The 23825-nt window shown below is 32.8% G+C and overlaps 1 protein-coding gene across 3 annotated transcripts in view; it reads left to right on the top strand.

The window, feature by feature from the left end:
- Positions 1 to 23825, top strand: part of LOC134535569 (regulator of nonsense transcripts 2-like) — a 204821-nt gene that overhangs the window by 149689 nt on the left and 31307 nt on the right. For all 3 annotated transcript variants that reach the window (XM_063374757.1, XM_063374755.1, XM_063374756.1), the window contains 8 exons: positions 4158 to 4305; positions 6687 to 6905; positions 14376 to 14705; positions 15374 to 15532; positions 15849 to 16028; positions 17510 to 17936; positions 19750 to 19901; positions 22029 to 22227. In XM_063374757.1, the coding sequence (XP_063230827.1) occupies positions 4158 to 4305; positions 6687 to 6905; positions 14376 to 14705; positions 15374 to 15532; positions 15849 to 16028; positions 17510 to 17936; positions 19750 to 19901; positions 22029 to 22227 (1814 nt within the window). The remainder of the gene's footprint in view (positions 1 to 4157; positions 4306 to 6686; positions 6906 to 14375; positions 14706 to 15373; positions 15533 to 15848; positions 16029 to 17509; positions 17937 to 19749; positions 19902 to 22028; positions 22228 to 23825) is intronic.

Below are 23825 nucleotides of genomic sequence, written 5' to 3'. Positions count from 1 at the left end.
ATATTCGCAAAATGTTTTCGCTTGATGAGTTTTCGAAGTTCACTAAGTGTACGTAAATTGAAAACATAAATGAAAATAATTACGATATTTAATTTAATAAGTGGTGAAGCCATAAGTAAACATGAAGAAGAATAAAGTTGCTGCTTGATATAACAGGCATTTTCTTTCTGTGTCGTTTCATGGTCGCCAACTGCTGTTCTATACAAAGACGTTACGTAAGTTTTACAAAAGCTAAAATATGAAACGTGTTTAAGTAGGGCAAGTTGCAGCAAAGGTATTATGATGGCTATTTCGAGTGCATTGCCAACAACTTAAATAAAGATGTGTATGTGGTTTTATAAACTCTGCAGTACGTTTCAAAGTTGTATTGAAATTACTTTTCACGTATTTTTAACGTGTTTTCGCACCAATAAATGGAGTCATACACCTGAACAATGGTCACAAAATTTGCTCTTTGAAGACATTTTATTCTAGTGTGTCGTTTACCGTAATGAAATTTTACAAAGGGTACAAAAGTTAGATTTTTTTTCGGACGGTATTTTTCGTAGATTACAGTTGAGACACTGGACTAAGTACATGCAGGACTCGTGATTCATACATTATAAGCAAATACACTAGAGACTAATACCGGACATCTACAAGATTTCGCAACATTTCTCCACAAAAATCTGAAATTTGTTTCCTTGTAGTTACAATATGTTTTTTGCATACTGTAGGTAATAGAGTATTGCTTTATCTGGCATTGAAAAACCATTTAATTTTTTAAGACCTTGAATTTAGAGAGCTTATTTGTAGGCCATTATGATAATTTCATTATTAGCTTTCATTTAATGTGAATTTACAATATTTTACAATTAATAAAAATAATATACATTGACATAAGTATGTTTTATTAATATTTAACATTTTTCATTATTGTCTCTAACAATACTCCAGAACCACAATTTTATAGAATCAGTGTTAGAAATGAGATAGGCCTATTATCGGAATATCGGATCGGTAAATTTGGAAATATCGGAATCTGTATCGGTATCGGGTTTTTGGATATCGGGCCATCACTACCGTAAAGTGAGCGGCAGTGTCCGTGAGTTCAACGCATTTCACCTCACTTATCCACATATTTTGCACTAATTCAATAAACAATATTTTTTGTGTAAGAGTTTATCGTGATCTTAAAACCACTGTTAAAACATATATTTTATATTTTATGAGTGAAGCAACAAATTTTGCAACTGAACGTTATTTGTAATTTTTGGTTCTTACACACACTCAGTGGTCCTATTGAACGTGTCTTGTGACTACCACTGAGCCTCATCCAGCCGAAGCGAACCCCATTACTTAAAATATCAGTAAACTATTAACAGTGTTGTTATTTTCGAACTTAATAAACTGACCTAACTTGAATGAACTATTTATTTTTTAATGTGTCCGACTTATCCCTGGCCTTTTACATACAAAATAGTCATTCTGCCATAAAGTAATAATTGTTTTAGGTGTTTAAAAGAGATCTTTAATTATACACTTTTACAGTAAATTATGTGTATGTTCTTTATTACTAACACTATGTAATTTATTGTTTGTTTTCAATATGATATTGTTTTGTTTTGCTTTGCTTTTTTGAACATATATGTTCTTTTTTCCTTCAAGGAACTACAGTATTTTGACTTATCACAACACACAATGTTTATTGTTCAGTGTGATTTTGTGAATATTCTTGTTTAATCATTGCTTTCAAGTCTAAGATAGTCATGTTATAGGAGAGTAATATTAACAGTCACATATAAGATATGTTGTATTACGGTATACAATTTATTCCAAAGTAATAACACGTAGACAAGTAGATGTTTCTTTTGATTTAACTAAGGCTTTTGATACAGTTAATCACCAAATTCTACTAAATAAATTAGCTAATTTGGTTTAAGTGACAAATATATTGAATGGTTCTCGAGTTGTCTAAATGAAATATGCTTCTTGGTTTCAGTAAACCATGTGAACTCGATTTTACATTTTGTTAGTTCTGGGGTCCCTCAAGGCGGTACCCTTTCTTCTCTACTTTTCAATATCTTCAACTATGATTTAGTAACAGTTCTTAACCACTCTACTGGCACGTTGTTTGCTGATCATATAAAAATATACAGAAAAATGGCATCTCTTCATGACTGTCACTTCAAAGAGCAATCACTTTAATTGTTGAAAGGTGCAATTTAAACTTGGTTCAACTTAATAAAGACAAAACCACTAACATAACTTTCTCAAGAAAATTCCATCCTTATACTTTTAAATACAATATTGATAATCATCCTATTACAAAATCTCATTGTGTAAAAGACCTAGGTATTTTACTTGATTCCAAGTTACTTTTCCATCTTCACATCGAATCACTTATATCTAGGGACACCTGTATTTCGCGATTTCATTTCATGTCAAGGTATTTCACAAATCACTGTAGCTTTTTCTAAGAGTCATGGCAAATTGTGAGGGTGCAGCAGTACGGTGACCACATTCTCATTGGCCCCGTCAAGAGCGGGACACACCTCTCACCGACCTCAGCCAATAACCACAGGAGAAAAGCTACAGTATTTTGTGAAATACCTTGACACGAAATGTATTCGCGAAATACAGGTGTCCCTACTTATATCTAATTCCAATAGAATACTTGGACTAATTAAGTATATTACTTTCAGTGCTATTAATGTTGATTCCGCTATATCTCTCTATAGAATATGGATCTATAATATAGAACATTATTAACTACACTGATATTCAAAAAATTAACAAAGTGCAAATGAAATTTTCTCATTTCATAAATCCTAAAATGCAATATGATATGACTGTATACACAAATTTTTGTCTGGGTTCTCTTAAAGCCAAAATATATATACTAGATGCTATATTAAAATTATAAATTAAACCGTTCTTATGTACGGTCATAAAAATTCAAACTTTCAATAGTTGAATGCGTCCATTTACATTAAGTAAACATAATCTTATGTCTAGACTCATGAACAGTTTCAATAAATATGAGAGTTTTTTTCCTTCTTCCTAGTAATAAAATAAATCTTAAAAAAATCGTAGCATCTGCCCAACCATAAATACACATTGTTTCTTCTGCTCTCACTTTTACTGCACTTTTATACAATTGTAGTGATGTATATTATATGCTTAATCATATATTTTTTCCCCTCTGATTGCTATATCCATGTCAGTATATAACTTTTGTTATTATGCATTTATGTATTATGTTTGTATTTTTTTTATTTTTTTTTTAATGACCTAGTTGTTATTGCTATTTTTGTATTCTTATTTCTATATATCTGTGTTTGTCTTGTGTATGTATTTGTGTTTCTGTGTTATAACCTTTTTTTTTGTTTTCTGTATTTTGTATTTTAGTTTTTTTTTCGTGCCCACCATAAAAGTGTCATAGCTGTTGGTGAGCGTGTCACAAATACAAATTAATAAATAAATCTGTTAAAAAAATTTTCTTAATTGTACCTATGATTTACTTTACCACAGATTTACCATAATGAATAATTTCGTTGCCATAATTTTTATTTATTTTATTGACTTATTTTATGAGGTTATGTTTAAGGCTTTATCTACAGTTAACCACATACATATTAAAAAGTAGGAACATGCAAGAAAGTCAAAAAAATTATTAAAAAATTATTATTGTTATTAAAATTATTTAAAGTTTTTACAATACACACGAAAACCAAATAAAATAAAATCGCATTGAAGATAAAGACAGTATGTCTATATGTACTCTTAGAATGTGTTACAGGTAATTAGAGTATTTGGTTGGCATCAGATAAACTCAATTTCCCTGAAACAGCCTGGCTAGAAGTAATTTCAAATTTGTATGTACTAGCAATTTTTATGTTTTAACATCTCACTGACTAAAAGAAAGCCCTTAGCAAAGCTTTTAAAGTTTTTTGATTAGCAGTAATGCACCGTTAGGTTTTTGTCATTTTAGAGGAGGGTTAAGAAAGAAATGTTGTTGGTGAAAGTAACATTTCTGACAACTGGTTAAAAAGGTGGTGATTATGGAAAAATGAATGAGTTAAGAGAAAATTGTAAGAAGCCTGTTTTAGGATGTTTCTTTTGTTTATGTATATTGTAGTTTAGTAGAATACTTATATTTCATTTCCTTGTTTTAGAATGTTATTCAGTGTACAAAGAACACGCCTAGATTTGCTGCCGTTTTATGCAAGACTGGTAGCCATCTTACACCCGGTAATGCCGGATGTTGCTGCAGAGTTGGGGCAGTTCCTGAAACAGGATTTCAAATACCACATCCGCAAAAAGGTAGGTGTTTTGTCAACATAAGTGATAAGAGCATGATATAGTATGCTATATGGGTAGCAACTTTATTTTATCTTGCATTGCATAGAATTGCCAGACTTCTGTGATGCAGTTTATAATGTGACTGAAAAGTATAAATTTTAACTTTCAAACATTAATTCCTTTGCAGCATACTAATATACATATAAAATAAAAATTTACTAAAAATATGTCAGAAATCAATTTTTCAAAAAATGATTAAAAAAAAAGAATGTCGGGCAGTGTTCATATAGACCTTCAACATTGAACCATTTTACGAGGAAGGGAAGGAACTAAAAAACTCCATCTTGGGGTTAACAGCCATAGCAAATTTCTATCAATAAATGTTTTTTTTTTTTTAAATTTGGCTCCATTAAAGAATATTATGTCATTTACTGGAATGCTGCTACAAATAGTTTTTTCTGTGAATTCATCGATGTTAGCCTCAAATCTATTTTTGAGAATGACAGCAAGCATAATACTACTGATAATACATATTGTATTAAGTAGACTAAAAAAATTATTTTATGTAATAGTACGCCTTAATAAAGGTTTGCAACATTAAACGCTAAATAATTTTTTTTAAACGGTTGATACCAACCTTTCCGTTCCTATATCTTTGTAGCATTGCACAATGAGGATTTGTGATATACGTATATATTTTTTTTTTGGTGTCATAAGAATATTAAGAATCACTTTGATATGAAAGATAGTAATTATTTAACATGTAGATAAGGATAGTTCAGAGCTGTTATGAATTGTTATTAATTACTTTGGTTTAATTTCATGGAAAGCCTTAAAATACTTATTTCCTTGAGATACTTAATTATTAATTTGAGGGTTAACTCCAGTTCATAATAATTAATTTTGATATTTGATAATTAATGTCAGTAATTGTTTTGTTTAAAGCAGTATAGATTATAATTTTATAGGACATCATTTTTAAACAAAAGTTTTTAATATGGTATGAATTTCAACTTTGTTTACTAAAATTTTGAACATTGTATTTGAATTTGTTGGGTAATGTTAAATTATATTGGATATTATTGCTAGTGTAATATCTTGAGAATAGTCTGGAAGGTACAGAAGGAAGAGCGGACAGGCGCGACACTCTGGCGCCAGAAAGTTATTTTTCACTTTGTAAATGCGTGTTTGGGATTTACGCGTCACGTTGTACGCACAGCTGTAGCGACCGTCTGGAAGGGTCTCTGGAGGCTACCACTAGCCAGCCAATCAGGGCAAGCCCTGGCATCAAGTGATGTGCCCGTACGAATTTCCTTATATGGTCATGTTTTGGAATTATGTGCGCTGATTGGTCAGTTGGCCCACGGGGTTGCCTCCCTTGTTTTCACCTTTACAAGGGAAGGTAATCTCGTCGACCAAGTCACTTGTTGCTCGATCGTCGCCGAACTCGGTCGCGTCGTCGGCAAGTCGCAAGACAAATGGAGAATTACTAAGAGATAATTTAACGCCTAGGGGCTGGGGCCAGGCCGTAATTTTTCAACCTAAGTTCATTTTTTTCGGACAACTTAACTAGAAATTCAGGCCCTAGGCGTCGGCATCGGCCCGACTTCGTGTGATTTCGGTCCGCGATTGACGGTACCTTGAGTTATGTAATTAACCAAGGGACATTACTAAGTTTTTTTTTCTTCTTTGGCGAGTGACAAGACTCCTCGACCATCAACGGTAAGATGTATGGTGCTGTGGTATGTATTTGGACCTCATCCTATCAAAATTCAAAGACATCGTTAAAATTTGTATAAGAAAAGACAAAAACTGTGCAAGTAACGAAGTTTTTCTAACTAAATTCATTTGTAAAATTGTGTATTGAGGCCATGTAACGATGAGAAAAAAACATTTTTTTTAAAGAAATAAGCAAAGATAATTTAATAAACTCTTTTATTTCCAAATAACGCAGAACCATAGTAATGAAAAATTCCTCAGGAACATTGTTTGTTTTGTTTTGTTACGTTTCTATGTGTGCTTAGCCGGGCAAAAACATATAACGTAACATCTTCCCCGTAAGGCATCTTGTAATAGTGAAGGTGGTTTACAGATGATTTTCTGTTGTTTCACACATTCCACTGGTTCGTTGGTTGTTTGTGTATTTTTACACACTACAAAGGTTGTTAAATGTGCGATAGTTTGATTTTTACTTCCATAGAATTACTAAACTGTATTTTGTCTGCCAGCAATTCTATTTTTTTTTTAAATTAATAGTCTTCAGTCATTTTTGCAAATAGGAGTTGTTTTCAAATCGCTTAAAAACTAGGAGTTAATGATGTTTCAATATCTTCATGCAATGTATGTGTTGCTTTTTCATCAGTATTATTTTTGTAATTGATGTTGGTGTTTGTTCCCTCTAGGACCAGATTAACATTGAATCAAAAATAAAAGTTGTGCGTTTTATTGGAGAACTGGTGAAGTTCAAGATGTACTCCAAAATAGAAGCCCTGTACTGCCTCAAGTTGCTGCTTCACGACTTCACACACCATCACATTGAAATGTGCTGTAATCTCCTGGAGTCATGTGGTAGGTTCCTGTTTCGTCACCCGGATTCTCATCAGCGAACTAAAGCTTACCTGGTAAGTGTTTACTTTCGTACATCATATTAACTAGAGCTGTACCGATTCACAAAATTTTTCCGATACGCCGATACGCCTTTACATCTATTGCCGATTCACCAATTCTGAATGTATACAGGAAAAAACACATTTTTGTTAAAATATTACCCAAAATATCTAAGAAAAGCATGCAATGCAAACACACATGTATTTTAGTTTATAAACGGAACATAACCTCTTTTTTTTAACTCATAATTTTACCTTGTTTTTATTTGTTTGTTGACGACCCGTTAGTTGCAAATGGCTGCTGGAATATTTAATTATTTATTAAGTAATTATATAAGATAAGGTTATTTAATAATAGGTAACTATGAAATATATTGATTTACAAAATATGAAGTTAAAAAAATAATTTAAAATGGCAAAATGGCGAGAATTTGAACATGTTTACAATTCAAGAATAGAAATTCCAATACCTTCTTAACGCGTGCGGCGGTGAAAATTTACGGTACCAAACATTTATACGGAAATGCATTTCATTTGGTCACTTTGCATGGGAAACAGTAAAAGTAATTTATGTTATGTGAAGTCCTATATTATAATTTTTTTATTCAAATTTAAAAACTTTATGTAAGTTAATTAAAAAAATGTCTACGTCACAATATTAGTCGCGGCTGTGTGTCTTAAGCGGACGGACGTGTTTAGTGCGAGCTCCGCGGTATTATATCTAATCTTTGTTGTTCTTTACTAGTGGAACGAGATAATCAGTATTAATTCCTCACTACTCAGTCAGTCGGATTTTGAGGGATTTTCTCTATCCTATAGTGATGCAACGAATGAAATAACTAATTGTGAATTAGACCATATAGATAACTTGAACATGTTCCGGTCTCCGACAAAAAAAACGAATGTGAATACTGCGCCAAATCAGTTTCAAACTGAGAGTGTAAATACGACTAATCTTAATGCTCTGAAAGTAACACTAATCCCAGAAGAGGACGCGACTTCAAACAAGCCTTCTAGAACGTCATCATCACAAAAGGATTCAACTGCATCTGGTAATGTAGTCATGTCACCTGTTTCCATGGAAATGAGCAAACTTATTGAATTATATAATCTTGTTAAATCTATGAATACTAAAATTGACAACCTTAAAAATGAAAACCAGGTATTAAAAACTTTACTGGACGACTCCAGAAATACGATTGTGAAGTTAAGTGAAGAAGTGTTCAAGATCAAAAATGAAAAAAATCCTCAAACTGAGCCAAAGAAAACCAATAAAACTTATAGTCAAGTTACAGAACAAAAGAAAATTGAACAGAAAAAGAAAGTTGAAACATCTGTCGCCGCACCGGTTGAACGTGCGACTGACCTCGTTACCAGTCAGCACTTTTCCCCTGTTGCAAGCAACGCTGATGCAAGCAACTTAGTAAGCACTTCTATCAAGCGGACTACTGATGAGCAAGGTTTTACCACCGTGCATTATTCACGTAAGAACAAATCCAAAGGTAGCCATGTAAACCAGCCTGAGTCTGACAACAAAAAGAAATCAAAAATATAAGTTGGGATGAGGAACATCTCATCTCTTAAAACAGTTTCGAAACCAGCTTTCAAAAAAACAAAAGCATTATTTGTAACCCATTTTGACCCATCAGTTGATGAAAAAGAAGTTGTTGATTATATAACCAGTGATCTTAATCCATCACAACTGAAAGTCGTTAAACTACGATCCAAATATGACACCTATGCATCTTTCCACGTATCAGTATTAGAAGAAGACTTTGACATGATACACAATACAGTTTTCTGGCCGAGCGGTTGCCTTATCAGCCCATTTTATGGTAAGCTATTCCCAGATCAAATATTCAAGAAAGCTGATAAAAACATCAATAACCATGAAACAACCAACTCTGCATTAAATTCTTCTGTCCAAGATCACATTCCGGTGCATGGAGGAGCACACTGAAACCTGTGTGGCGCATACTGGACTTGTGTGAGTGGGAAATTCTTTACCAAAATGTGAGAGGACTGAGAACTAAATCAATAGAATTTTATAATTGTTTAGCTATTAATAATTTTGACATTATTTGCTTAACTGAAACTTGGTTTAATAATAATTGTATTGACTCGCATTACTTTGACGATAGATATTTGATTTTTAGAAATGATAGAAATGCAAAATTAACATACAAAAATAGAGGTGGTGGGGTTTTAATTGCTATCAACAAGCAAAAATTCAATTCTGCTTTCTTGATTAAGATAACTAAGCATCATGAAATTGAATCTATTTGGGTTAAGGTCAAAACATCACATACCAACTTCTTAATACTTGGCAATATTTATATTCCTCCTGATACTTCTACGGCAACCTACCAGTCCTACTTTGAAGATCTCGAAGAAAAATTTGCAAATTGTTCAGATAATGTTATTATACTGGGTGATTTCAATGTGCCTGGTATACATTGGCTAAATTCTCAGTCTGAAAGTATAAATTATAGAGGCTTATCAGCCAAAGCTATGGCTATATGCAATTTCACAACAGGTTTAGGCTTGTCTCAATTCAATTATACTCAGCAGCCCATCCATCTTTTAGATCTTTGTTTCTCTAATTTACAATATTGTTTGGTCAGCAAATCATTAAATCCTCTTGTTACGGAAGATATTTATCATCCTGCTATCATAATTAATATCAAAATGGATATATTAACAAGGGATGTTAATACTATGTCTTCTTATCTGGACTACAAAAAAGGTGATTATTTAAGTCTGGTCTACACTGTACAAATCTGATGATGTTAATCTAATGGTTGATTTTCTCACTACTACTTTGATTAACTACATCAAGAACTACATCCCGAATAAAATAAATAAAAAATCCAGTTACCCACATTGGTATTCCAAACAACTTATAGAAACATTAAAATCCAAAAAACATTTCCATAAGTTATATAAAAGAAATATGAACCCCTATTATTATGATTTATTTTCTCAATATCGTAGAGAGGCCAAAAGTCTCATTTCTCGGGACAAAAATTTTTGGCTACAAAATCTTAACAATAAAGTTAAAAAAAATCCAAAAAAATTTTGGCGCTATGTAAAAATTATGAAAGAAGGATACAGACAGAAATTATCTCTTAAAATCAATGATAACGTTACCAATGACCCAGTACTTATTGCTAACAGTTTTGCACATCATTTTTCTAGTATTTATGTAACTCCTACAAATAATTTAAATTACTCAATTTCTGAAAACAGTAAGTGCTCTATTCCTATGACTACCATATCTGAGAGCCTTGTACTTTGGGGAATTAAATCATTGAAATCCACTATGTTAACTGGGCCTGATGGTATTCCAAATTTTATTATAAAAGGATGTACTGTTATTCTGGCCCCTATACTTAACTTTATTTTCAATACTAGTATAAATAGCGGAATTTACCCCAAAAAATGGAAAATTGCAAAGGTAATACCTGTACATAAGAAAAAGAGTAAACTTAATGTTGCAAACTACAGACCGATATCACTTTTAAATGGATTTGCTAAAGTATTTGACAAAATTATATGTAAGGATCTTGAATTCAATCTTAAAAAATAGACTCTCCGACTGTCAACATGGGTTTAGAAAGGGGAAATCTACTACTACTAATTTAATTAGTTTTGTTAACCCAATCTATTCAGAAGTAATAACGCGCGGTCAAGTTGACGCATGTTACTTTGACTTAGCCAAGGCTTTTGACACTGTTAATCACTGTATTTTACTAACAAAATTATCAAATATAGGATTAAGCAATAAATATCTATAGTGGTTCAATAGCTATTTATTAGATAGAATCTTTTATGTTTCAATTAATAATATTAAATCTGATCTACATATAGTTAGTTCTGGTGTACCCCAGGGTGGAACATTATCCCCTCTTCTCTTTAACATTTTTATAGATGACATTACCAAAGTATTACAATTCTCTAATTGCCTACTTTTTGCTGATGATCTTAAGATTTACAGAAAAATTTCTCTTCATCTAGACTGTAAACTTCTTCAAAATGACATCTCATCAGTTTTCGATTGGTGTAAAAGAAATCTTGTTGACCTTAATTATGAGAAAACTACATCTATAACCTTCTCCAGAAAACATCATATCATTGCTTCTGATTATAAACTTGGTAATCATGTTATCTTGAAGTCAGTTTGTGTTAGAGATTTAGGTGTCTTACTTGATAATAAATTGTACTTTCATAACCATATTGAATCTCTTAGATCGCTATGTAATAGATTGTTAGCGTTGATTAAATATATTACTTTCAATGCCACTACTTTAGATTCTATTGTTAGTTTATATTTAGCTTTAGTAAGATACAAGATTGAGTATGCCTCCGTGGTCTGGAACAATATCACAAAAACAGATAGTGACAAACTAGATAAATTACAAAATAAATTAATCAATATCATTAATCAAAAGACCAACATTACCAACAATTCTAATATGTAGTCTATCCTCTCTCAGTTCTTTAGCTCTAAGACGAGAGCTATTAGATGCCCTTTTTATCTATAACTGTTACACTAATAAAACAAAATTCAATTATATTCTAGATAATACTGGGATTAAAGTACCTACCTATAACAGTCGACAGACACCTTTATTATGCTCCTTAGGCAAATCAAATGATATATTATACAGAATTATATCAAATTTTAATAAACATGGATGCTATGTCTCTCTACAAAAAATAATTTAAATATAAAACAATTTTTCTTATCTTAATTTAATTTGAATATGTTTATGGTTAATGATGCTACCATATTTAATTTTTTTTTATAATCAGGTTCTGGATTATCATTACTGTTGTTATAGAATTATGAAACTTGTTCTTGTTTATCTGTTAGTTGCTTGCTGTATTGTCTTGTGTATGTGTTACCTATTATAGTATTGTCCTCAATGTTATTCATTTTGTTTCATGTATTTGTTTTGTCTATGTATTTTTTTATGTTTATCATGCCTACCACCCATGGCCTTATGCCGTTCGTAGGCATGTAACAAATTGATAAAAAAAATATATATATATTTCTTTGCAGTTCAAGTAGTTGGTATTTTCCATTGTTTTTTGTGGTAGCCATGCTTTAATTAAAACAAATTTTTGTTCTTATCTAACTTTACCATGCTGTAATATTTATTTACGATGTATTAGATTGAAGAACGTATTGAAACGTAGGATGTTTAAGTTTGAAGTGTACGGCTTGCACATATAGCTAATACATGAGCGAGTTCAAAATATGTAGTAGTACGAAAAGTGAAAAGGGTACTTTTTGGATATTTTTTGGTTATGACAGGCACTTTAAGTTTTCAATAATATCGGACGAAAATTACGAAGCGTATCGTGAATTGGCAGAAACACAGATTCAACTAAATATCGGCAAAATTGGCTTCTGCCGATTGTATCGGCACAACTCTGAATATTAACCTCCTATGGGTCTAACGACATACACTTTAGTGAATATAGCCATATGTTGCATGTGCAGTTATGTTACATTATTAACACACTCATGTTATACTATTTATTAGTTCACAGACTATAAGTGAATAAAATATATTGGGGATGATACCATAGTCAATGTTATGAAGAAACATTTTATTGGTTGGAACCCATAAAATATAAACATCAGACCAACCCCTCTTTTTAAAAAAAAATAATGAAAGTTTATTATAACAAGCTGTTGCTTTTATAACATTATGTTTAAATTTATGTATTTTATCAACTGATGCAATTTAATTTTGCTATGAGTATATGTGTTACTTAAAACTCCTACAGAAAATGTTGTAGTGTTTTTTATTATTTTCCAGTTTTGGTCTGATTGGTAGGAAAATTTTAATTGTTTTATTTTAAGTCCAATTTTGCTTATAAAAGAGAAGATTTGTGTGTTAATGTTTTAAATTTTATAAATTCTTATTTTTAATACTAATTCCATAAAAATTGTGTAATGCTGCATTTTTATGAAAAATTTTTTTTTGATAAGTTGGTCTAAAACTTATACATTCAAAGCAATAAAAATAAATTGGTGGGCATTTTTAGTTTAAAAGAGATCCATTAAGAAATTCATGATCAAACATAAAAATTCCTTTTCTGATCTATGCACTTTGGAACAACCTTTATACAGAAACTAGCAGAACCCAGTAGACGTTGTCCGGATTGTGTATATTATATTTTCAAATAATTGCTAATATTTAATGTTTATTGAGACACAAGATGTCCAAAGATAGTTTAATTGCGTGTGATACAAATGTAATTTGCCTACAATTAAAAGAATAGCGGTTATTCATATAGCACTTATATTTTATACTTGCTTAGCAACAGGGGCGTAGGAACTGGGGGGGACAGGGGGGACGTGTCCCCCTGAACTTTTTGGGTGGAGGGGACAGTCCCCCCCAACTTTCTAGACCGTGATATTTTTATTTTATAATATTATTCTGCCCAACTTTATTTGTAATTTCTTCACTCTCAAATTTTATCTTAAGGAAACAATAATAATTTTAACTTCGATGTATCCAATGGTTAGATACAAAAACTGCTTAAAAAGCGCTATTTTGCACTTTTAAAATCAAAATTTTCCGGTGGAGGACCCCCGGACCTCCCGTCTTAGTAAGAGGGGAATGGGTTACATGACATCAAAATCATTATTTGTCCCCCCCAACTTTATGAACACAGCTACGCCAATGCTTACCAATTACTAATCAAAATCACAATCACCATTTGTTATTATTAAAGTTACTCACCAATTACTAATCAGTCACAATCAGTATTTGTTATTATTTGTTTCTATGTGTTCCTTGAGTTACAGCAAAATATATATTGTACTAGCTGCCCGACTCGGCTTCGCACGGTTGTATTAATGGGGGGAAAAATGAGACCAAATCTCTTATTTACAGTTATAATAAATGAAATAAAATGAAAATTAATGAATTTTGACAAAATCTTAATACAATGCTTTGTAATGTACCAAAGAAAAAACGAATAGCACTGATGGTTTCCCGACTCTTGAGCACGCAACGTTGTCATGGAGACTAAGTACCCACTGTTTCCCAGGCTTCAGCACCAATCAACATTGATAATCAGTTTATTATTAATTATAAATTATTAAGACCATTAATCGAACTAAATCTATCCTATTTCTGAAGTTGGAAAAAATTACACATAAATGCCAATTTTCATCGAAATTGGTTGACTTGGTGAAGAGTTCACTGGAAACAAGCATCAGGACACTGGATTTATATATATTAAGATAAGGATGTTCCTTTTTTTCAGACATCAAAAAGATTTTTTTTTTTATGATTTGAATTAATTTTTTAATAAATGTTGTTTGATTCCATAATTTAACTTACATTTTGGTATTATATAGTATGTTAACTAAGTTATAGCAAACTATTCCCAACAGACAATTATGTCCACGTTTAAGAATACCACTTGAACTTACTACAGTTTTGATGAAACAAATTGCAGGAGCAAATGATGCGCAAGAAATCAGTGACGGCCCTAGACTCGCGCTACGTCACGATGATCGAGAACGCGTACTACCATGTGAACCCACCTGAGTTGGCTCCATGCGTGAAGAAGGAGCGGCCGCCCATGCACGAGTTCATCCGGAAGATCCTGTACCAGGACCTGACCAAGCCTAGTACGGACAAAGTGCTGCGGCTGATGCGTAAGCTCAACTGGGAGAGTGATGAGCTGGCGGCCTATGCCGTCAAGTGCCTCACACACGCTTTCAACGTCAAGTACTACAACATTCGCTGCCTGGCCAACCTTGTAGCAGGGCTGGTGACTTACCAGGTATTTTTTAAAATTAAATAGGAATGGTTGAAATAAATCCTAAAATGCTATAAAATTTTAATGATTACAAATATTTGTTATTTTGAGAAAAAAGATTAAAGATAAATATGGGAGAAAAAGTAGTGAATTTAAAGTTGACGCTGACTACTCTGAAGTCCTATTACTGTTTCCCAATATATTTAGTATTTTTATTATGTAATAATGTAAATTAAAATTACAATTTGTATTGATTCTGGATACTTAATTTCTGAAATGGTTTGAATGTTTTACACCATAGTTAATGATTTAATTTCTTGTACATAATTTTATTTTGACCTTTGAGACCTAGATTTGGTTTCAAGGGATAGATTGGAGGTATTTTTTTAAAATTTGGATTCGACCTATCGCTGTTTTTAAATTATCATTTGTACAATGTGGTGGACTTTGCAGTGAGCCATCTTTAGTGACCTAGATGGCAATGAGACCGTTAACTGAAATCTGTTCGTCCATCAATACAACTAAAGTTAACATAAAGATTGTGATTTGAATTGAATTACTCTAGTGATATTCCATCCTTATCAATATCTTGTAGTATTGCAAGTTGGAGTGTTTACAAGCATGTGCAGTAGATTAGTAGAGTTTGTTTGGTTTTACGCTGAGATTAAAGAAGGCCTGTTATTTTTTTGCAGGAGTTAGTGGGGACCCAAGTGGTTGACGGTGTCATGGAAGACATTAGGCTTGGCATGGAGATAAACCAGGTGAAATATAACCAGAGAAGAGTGGCGATGGTTAAATACCTGGGAGAGTTGTATAATTATCGCATGGTGGAGAGCGGTGACATATTCAAGGTACGCCTTCTCAATTAATTTGCCTTCCTTGCTGCTGGTATTGTTTACTTGTGTGAATTTTGTTACAGTTATTATAGTTCTTGAAGTAGTAGCATGTACAGGTATGAAGAAAAGCAATACTTACACATTTCAGTTGTGCTAGCTGTCTGGTTGCGCATTGACTTGTGAAGGACGATTATGAGTGCTCATGGCATTTCGCCATAAGACACAACTTTCTAGAGCTATGAAATTGTATGATACTTATTAAATGTTTTGCTTTTATGGTGATAGTGCTCCAGTCCAGTTTTATTTTTCCAATTGTGCACTATGTTTCCAGGTTCTGTATTCACTTATAACGTTTGGAGTATCAATGAGACATGAGGTACCTTCCATTCTGGACCCTCCTGATCACCTGTTCCGAATACGTCTGGTGTGCATATTACTGGAGACGTGTGGCCAGTACTTTAATAATGGTATTAGCAAGAGGAAGCTAGATTATTTCCTCTCATTTTTCCAGGTAATATGGTCATTCTGTAAAATACTGGTATCTGGTTTCAATATAAAGTGGATACTTTATTATAGAAATTTAATTGGAAATTACTGCATTATTCTGTAGCTGGTGGGCCACTTTGGCATATGGAAATGGATACCCGACTCAAAGTGGTTTGAGGAGGGGCTAGAATGACAGTCTGAGGAAACCCATCCAAGCATCATTTGCACTTAACCCCCTAAAGGGGGATTAGGCTCTTGTCACTTAAAATGTTTCAATTTTTGCAATAATTCTAACTTATACTTTTTATATAAATCTTTGGTATGTCAAGGCATGAATATTATCTCGCAGACCTTCTATATCATGCCGCAACCATGTATGTACTAACAGGCACAGTCTGTAAGTGCTGCATGGTAATAACTTATTATTTCATGCAAGCGACTAACTACAACCGTCATGATAAAAATACACCAGTTCACAAATGTTGACTTAAACAAGTAGCCAAAGCTAAGTTCTATGCCATATTAAAGTAAAAAATTTAATACAAAAGTGATATCAAAACATGTAACATTACAAGATGGCAAGGCATAATCCCCTTAAACCATTCAGCAAACCCGTGATTGACTCAAAGGCGAACAACCACCAATAATAGTTTAATATGAACATTTGTCCAAGATAGGTTAAATTCCATCCAAGAGGGCAAAATATATAAGCAACCTGTTTGGTGGACGGACTGATTTTTTTTCTCATGTAATTTAATAAAATAATATGTAGCAGTATAGTACCACCATTATGCAGTAATTATTGAACATATTCGTAAACTGATAAATCTTTAATGTTATTTTGAGTACCAATAATTAATGAAAAATATTTTAAAAACAATTTTTTTTGTGACTTGAAAGGTTTTTGATGATGAAAAGACAAATAGTTAAAACAGTTAAAATAAAAAGATGCATGTCACTTATCTATCGAAAAAATTACCTCATTTCTTAAAATCTATCTCTAATAGCGATTTTAATGATTACTTATGTATTTTTTGTGTTTTTTAAATATAATTCTAACCTATATCTATTTGAAAGGTTCGTAGTGTTTTTATTTTTTTTCTTGTCCTAGGTTACTTGTACTTCTACTTTCGTGTAACTTTATGATGATTTTTGTTATTTTACAACAGAATATATATTGTATAGTGCAGAATACTTACCATCTGAATTGTACACACCCAGGTTTTTGTAAATGGCTGTAAAAAATTAAAAAATATTTTGGTTGCCTCCTGCTGGCATCATAATACTTGCAACACCGTATTTGTTTAGAAATATTATTAAAAAATAAATGGGAGTATTATGCTATTAAATATGAAACACTCATATCTAGGTATATTGAAAATATTTACCTTTGGTTTTTCAGGTGTAAATAATTTGGTTTTGGTAGTTTGTAGTGTAAAAGACTTATGCATGTGATAGTATGTAACAAAATTGTAAGTAATTTTTTCTTATTTTGTGTTTTATCAGAATTATTACTGGTTCAAGTTCTCGTCACCTCATTGGACAGCAGAGTGCTCGTTTCCGATAGGGATGACGCACATGTTCCGCGACACGATCGTTAACCTGCGTCCAAACATCCACCTGTACGCTGACTACGAGGAGGCTCAGAGGGGTATCGAGGAGCTGAAGGAGGAGTTTGCCAGCACCGTCCTGCAACAGCTGCAGGACTCTGGCAAGCCCCCGGCTGGTGGCGCGGAGCTGGGGACCATCGTGGAGAACGCCGCGGAGCTCGACGACCAAAAAAACGAGGACGACAGAAAACGAGGCGACGATGGAGAGGCGGCTGGCAAAGCCCTGGTGAGCAGCGGAGAAGTGGAGGACAACGACACGACCCAACATTCTAAATCTCTGGACGTAAATGGTACAGGTGCCTGTGGCGGAGCACCGAAAGAAGGTATGCTAACTTCACTACCAGCTTCTAAATTCATTTGTGTGCCTTGAAGGGATGATAAAAGAGCAATAAATGTACACAAGGCATTTTTTATTTTGTGCCTAAAAATATTTTTAATACTTTAGATAATATATGAGGGTGGTTTTTATTGGTCACAAGAGAAAATAAGGAAAGAAAATGACTTTTGAGGGATTAAAAACTTGCATAACTTTTCTATTTCTATTTAAGAGTACTTTCCGCTGTGGTAAAATATTGCGGAAAAAAATATATGTACACACAGTATTCATATAAATGCACTGCTGTAATATGGAAATGTTTTTCCACAAAAGATAATTGTTAAATAGTTCAATCTGAAAATTAATTTTGATTTTTGTCTAATAATTGACCTTACCAATAGTCATATAGTTCTATATAGTAGTTATTGAAACATAATGTCTGCATTGTTTTTTTTTCAAGCGAGTGAATTAAGAGAATTTCTTAGAGTATTATGTAGTTCTACTGGATGGCCACTAGCCTTAATTTTCGAGAAAAGCATGCATTTGGGTAGATTTTAAACTGGTTCCTGTGCATGATGATAGTTAAGACCTTCTCTTATGTGTATCTTTCCTTGATCCATTTGTAGCAGCAACTAAAGAAATTTGAAGTATTAGTTTTAAAAATATTTTTGTTATTTTGTGTTAAAATAAACAGAAATGCCAACATTGAGAGAGGATTTTTCATCAATTCAGTGCTTCTTGTCAAAAATGTGATGGAGGAGACACTTGTAGTGCATAGATTTATCTATGATGCAGTACTGCGGTTAGAGGAGTTAATTACAATGTAATCATTTACAAAGGTATCATTCATGCAGCTCTGGGAACAAAGAAAAAGTGTGATAAGAGGAGGATGAAATCTAGAGAAAAATGAATTCTGTAGCAGTAAAAGAATATGCAGACCAAAAACAGAATATAATGGAAGATGCTAATAGATGTCAAAATTAAAGCTTTATCTGAAAATAAGTAGTCATGCAGAAAGCAAGACAATTGTTTGAAGTTTCTATAGGTTTTTCTATCTATGTTTTTTCTGTATCATAATGCATTAGATCAAAAATGTTTGGTGTTTTTTCATATATAATTAATTGTATGCTTATAAGCAGGATTTGTATGTTTAAACAAGAAAAAGTGACTCATTCATAGGGCATAATTATTTCTAGTATATCTTGTAGTGAAAAAGTATGGACACTTCCCAGTTTTGAAATTTCTATGTGGCATACTCTTTCAAATATGTATGTTAGTGTTAAGTTCAGAATTGTTCTATTTCATAATTTAGTTTTAAATTAGAACCTTAAATGATTTATTCTAACGAACATTCTTTTGGAAAATATGTTTACAGACTGTATATGTTTTTAGCTTCAAAATAATTAAATGTCAATGTTATGTAAGAAATAAAGCTTTTGATTGTAAACACATAAATTTTGCATTTTCACCATTAAACAAATTTCTTGGAAAAACCAATTTTGAACATTGGAAACCTGAAAATGTGCATGAATTTTAAAATCCAAGTTTTTTGGCCACCCTGTTCTGTTTGTCACCTTTCTATTCTTACTATGTAAATCACTCATTGAAATACGTGTTTAACAAATGGGATGTTAAGAGAACTTGCTTATCAAACACTTTATTTAAGAAGTAAATTTGGAGAGAATAACTTCAAGTACTTACAGGCTTTTACCTCTAATTAAACAAACACAAAATTAAAATACATTTTTGTTCTTTATTCTACAGTTGTAGAAGAAAAATACTCATTTTACAGCTCAGTAAATCATTTCATTTTTTTTTAGACGATGAGGTGAAAGAGGAAGACGAATATCGAACTGTAGATGGCAGGTACAACTTTGATGAGGATGAAGATGGTGATGATCAGGATGACAATGAGGAAAGTGAAAGGACATCTGAGTTTGACGACATGTCTCCAGCTACAAGCCAGAGTCAGGTTAGCATATATGTACATAGTACAGGTAAACCTTATCTATCTGGACTATCCGGGACCAAAGGCAATCCGGACCTTCGAAAATCCAGATAATCCTGGTAATATGGGTATAAGCAAAACAAAATACTTAAATAAGCAGACTTACTGTTTGTTATGATAAAAAACTAAGTTTTGTAACAAAAAGACCTAATATACATGCCCTACATTGTTAACAAAAGATTAAAAATATATAAAAATAACTTTTCATGTAATTTGTTAAGAAGGAATTTATAAAATTTCTTCTGTTTCAAACATGTATGGCATTTGAATGAAACAGGTGATGCAAACACTTTATCATTAATAGTTCAGCTGGAGCAGTGTCGAGCTAACGCTCCAAGTATGCCATGATGTTAGTAAGCTGGTGCTCTTAAACTCAACCAAAATCATTTTACTACCATAATTCTATCATTTATGCAGAAACTGTACATTGATTCAAACTAAAAAGTGATCACTTGGTGTTACATTCTTGTTAACATAGTTAAAAAAATTTTATGTGGACATTAAATAAAATGTAAAAAAATATTTTATGGAGTATCCGGAGATCTATGTATAACTACGGTAAAATCTCAGTACAAGTACCTGAAAAAAAAACTTTTTGGTACTTTATAATAAAACTACGTACCTTATACTGAACTGTTACTAAATTTAATTCATATTGCAAGGATCTGAAAACATTTTCTTCAAACTGATAAATCCTATTAACCTAATAATTGAATGAGGTTTCTCTGTACATGTACCTAACATACTTTTTTGTTTAAAGTTATTCCTGTTTTTTTTTATAAGTCTATCTAGTGTAATTCAAACATGTGTGTGTGTGTGTATATATATAAATTTTTTTACTAACTTGCATCGTGTAAGTTGATGTGAAAACATTTGGCATATAGGTACTTCTAGCAAAGCTACCTATTTGATTATGCCAAATATACTAAAAATAAGCTAAATATGAAGTAATATTGAGGGAAAATCAAGAAACATAAAATTAGTGTCATTTACTTAGTAGTGTTTATTAAAATTAATTCTGGAATGTGATATTCGAAAGGTCAGATATATTTATACTAATATTCTGAAAGAGTGAATTTTTTATATTTTTGTTTGTAAGCATTAAACTAAAAAACTACCGGATTCGTTAAAAAAAATTTTTGTACTGTTAAAAAGCAAAATTTATTCAGATATACATTTGCTATATTCCTATGTTTTATTTTAAATATTTATGGCTCCGCAAGATTCCCTAAGTGTACTTCAAAATTTATAGTCATTAGCAGGGAAAATATATGGAGAGGATAAAATTGAATGTATTAATAGGCAAAGTGCTAAATTTTTTAAATTCAAGGAAATGTCTTCTAAGTGGGATTTTATTAAGAGAGTTTAGTTCAAGGAAATTACTAAAGTCAAGAAAAAGTATCAAAAGAGAAGGATGAGTCACAAAAGTCATGGGCGTAGCTCCCGGGAGGGGTCAGCCCTTCGAAATTAAGAATCCCCTCACTTAGGATATCTGCTTACGCTTGCAAAATAGTGAAATAGGGTTGGTAAATGTAGGTAAATGTCAAAACTATTTTGTATGGTGAACTTTCTGTACATTTTAAATGGAAGTTTTTTACTTATTGTATGCATCCTGGCCAAAATATGGGCAGTATACAACATACTAGCACCCATCCAGAGATGACGTGCAAAACTCTGTCTCTCTCTCTCTCCCCCCCCCCCCCCCTTCTCCAAATGATACATACATATTTGCGCCCCTGATAAAAGTCATTAAATAGCCCTGAAATGAACTCCAAGGGTGCCAAAAGTATGAAATGTGCTGCTTTTATTCTTTTCAACTTCATCATTTATTCTTTATTCTAATGAATTTATTTTTCTGTCATGTATGTAATTTTGTGCATTTTTTTGGCATCCCATTTCTCTGGTGGCTAAGGTCAACAGTTTGAATCCACCAGAAAAAATCTGATTGTGAGTGGCACAATAGGTACTGGAGTACAGACTATGCTTGCATGATTGTAGACCATCTAGTTTATCTAGTATTACAGGTTCAAATTGTGATATTTAATGAGCAGTGCTGAATCTTGCAGTCGTGATTCTGTGTTCACTTTGCAGGGAGACGATGTGAACCTGCTGGGAACCTTGCTTCACGGGCCGACGTGTGTGGAGTGTCCAGAGGATGACGACTTCCAGAACGCCTTCGAGCAGATGGTGTCCTCCAACATCCAGGAGCGCATGCACGAGACCATAAAGCCACGGCAGGTGGACATCTCCGTCCCGTTGCACGTCAAGAACAGCACCAAGAAAACATATGGTAAGTGTGCTTATCGCTGTTCCTCGTTTAAGGCACTTGAGATTTTTCTGGTCATGAATCTATTGTGGTTTTGTATGCTTTAAAAATTTCTGATCTGAGATGTTTTTCCCATTCCTGTTTTCAATTTTTCTTTTATTTTCCAGAAAATATTAATTAATTATTGGTTTTGTTGTCACCTCTGCCCATTGTTCCAAGCAGAGATGACAACTTGCCTGCTCCCTACTGGGTACTACGCGTCATGATGCAAAATCCACAAACTCCCCAAGTAAATAGAAATTTAAATGGGCCACATAAAAAAGACACATCTATACCCTTGTTTACCACCGGAGCAGGCGTAACACAAATAATACCAAAAAAAAGGATGTGATTGTTCTAATGCAGGGAATATAATTATGTACGTACTTAAATTTGCAGCATTACCAAAAATGAAGAAGGCAAACACATTTTGAGATAACTCTATAATTAAATAGAAACCCTCTACGCCAGGGTTGCCACCAAGAATGGTTATAAAATCCTGTATTAGACCATAAAAAAATCCTGTAAAATCCTGTAAGAAGAAAATTTCTGTAAACAAGTTTTTCATTCGCGCCAACATTTTTTTTTTACATCTAAGACACAGGAGAAAACGAAGTATTATAAGCATATTTATTCAAAAATCAGCTTTTCCTTCATTCCATTTGCATAGGCCTACTTAATAATAATAATAATGAATGTAGATTAAAAACTGATATGTTTACATGTAAAGAGTTAAGTACCAGTATGAGGTTCTCACAAAAATCACTTAAAAAATATAAACACAGACTATGACATATTTGCAGGCATATCTTGCCTGAACACTCCAACTGCTTCACTTCTTCAGGTTCCTAGCTTTTTTTCTCAGCTCATCTGTGGGTTTGAATTCTAGCCCCAAATATTTGGTCCTGTTGTGGCAGTGCAACAATGCATTCAACATTGGCATTTTTTAAAAGTGACCTGTGTGCAGTTTTCACAATTTTCAAATTACTGAAAATTCTTTCTACAGCAGCATTGCTGTGAGGAAGACAAAGCATCGCTTTAGCTAGTCTTCAAAATAACGGAAACATTGGTTTTCCATTTTCTTTTGCTTTGGATACAGTGTGCCAGTAGGTGCCAATATCCATCACAGATGAATTTTCCTCAGGTTCCTTCAGTGAGTATGAGATGAATTCTTCCTGTAGCTCGTCTCGTTTGTCATCTGGAATGATATTCGGGAACCCAATCACTAGTGCTTCCAGTTTTTTCCAGTCACCTGATGACTTATCTGCAGGGTCCAAAATAACTATGTTTTTAAGTACTTCATCATTGAGGGGCAAGAGACGATACAGTTCTTGGGTTCCTGTCTCATAAAAGTCCCTCACACTTGAAAATAAGTTTTTTTTATTTCTTCTAGGGATGCATCAGCAGTTTCTAGAAAATTTCTTGTTTTATGGCCTATGAACATGCCTGCATCTGTGAGCTGGTTTTCTCTCTTGTAATCAACAGCTGTAATTTCACATTTCTGTATGACTTCAAACTGTACAAAACTTGCAATGAATTGCCGTAGAAGAATACATATTTGTGGATGGAGCTTGTGAACACAA

Source organism: Bacillus rossius, chromosome 8 (genome assembly GCF_032445375.1).
Source record: "Bacillus rossius redtenbacheri isolate Brsri chromosome 8, Brsri_v3, whole genome shotgun sequence".
NCBI classification, from domain to species: Eukaryota; Metazoa; Arthropoda; class Insecta; order Phasmatodea; family Bacillidae; genus Bacillus; species Bacillus rossius.
This window is presented reverse-complemented; position numbering and strand designations above follow the sequence as displayed.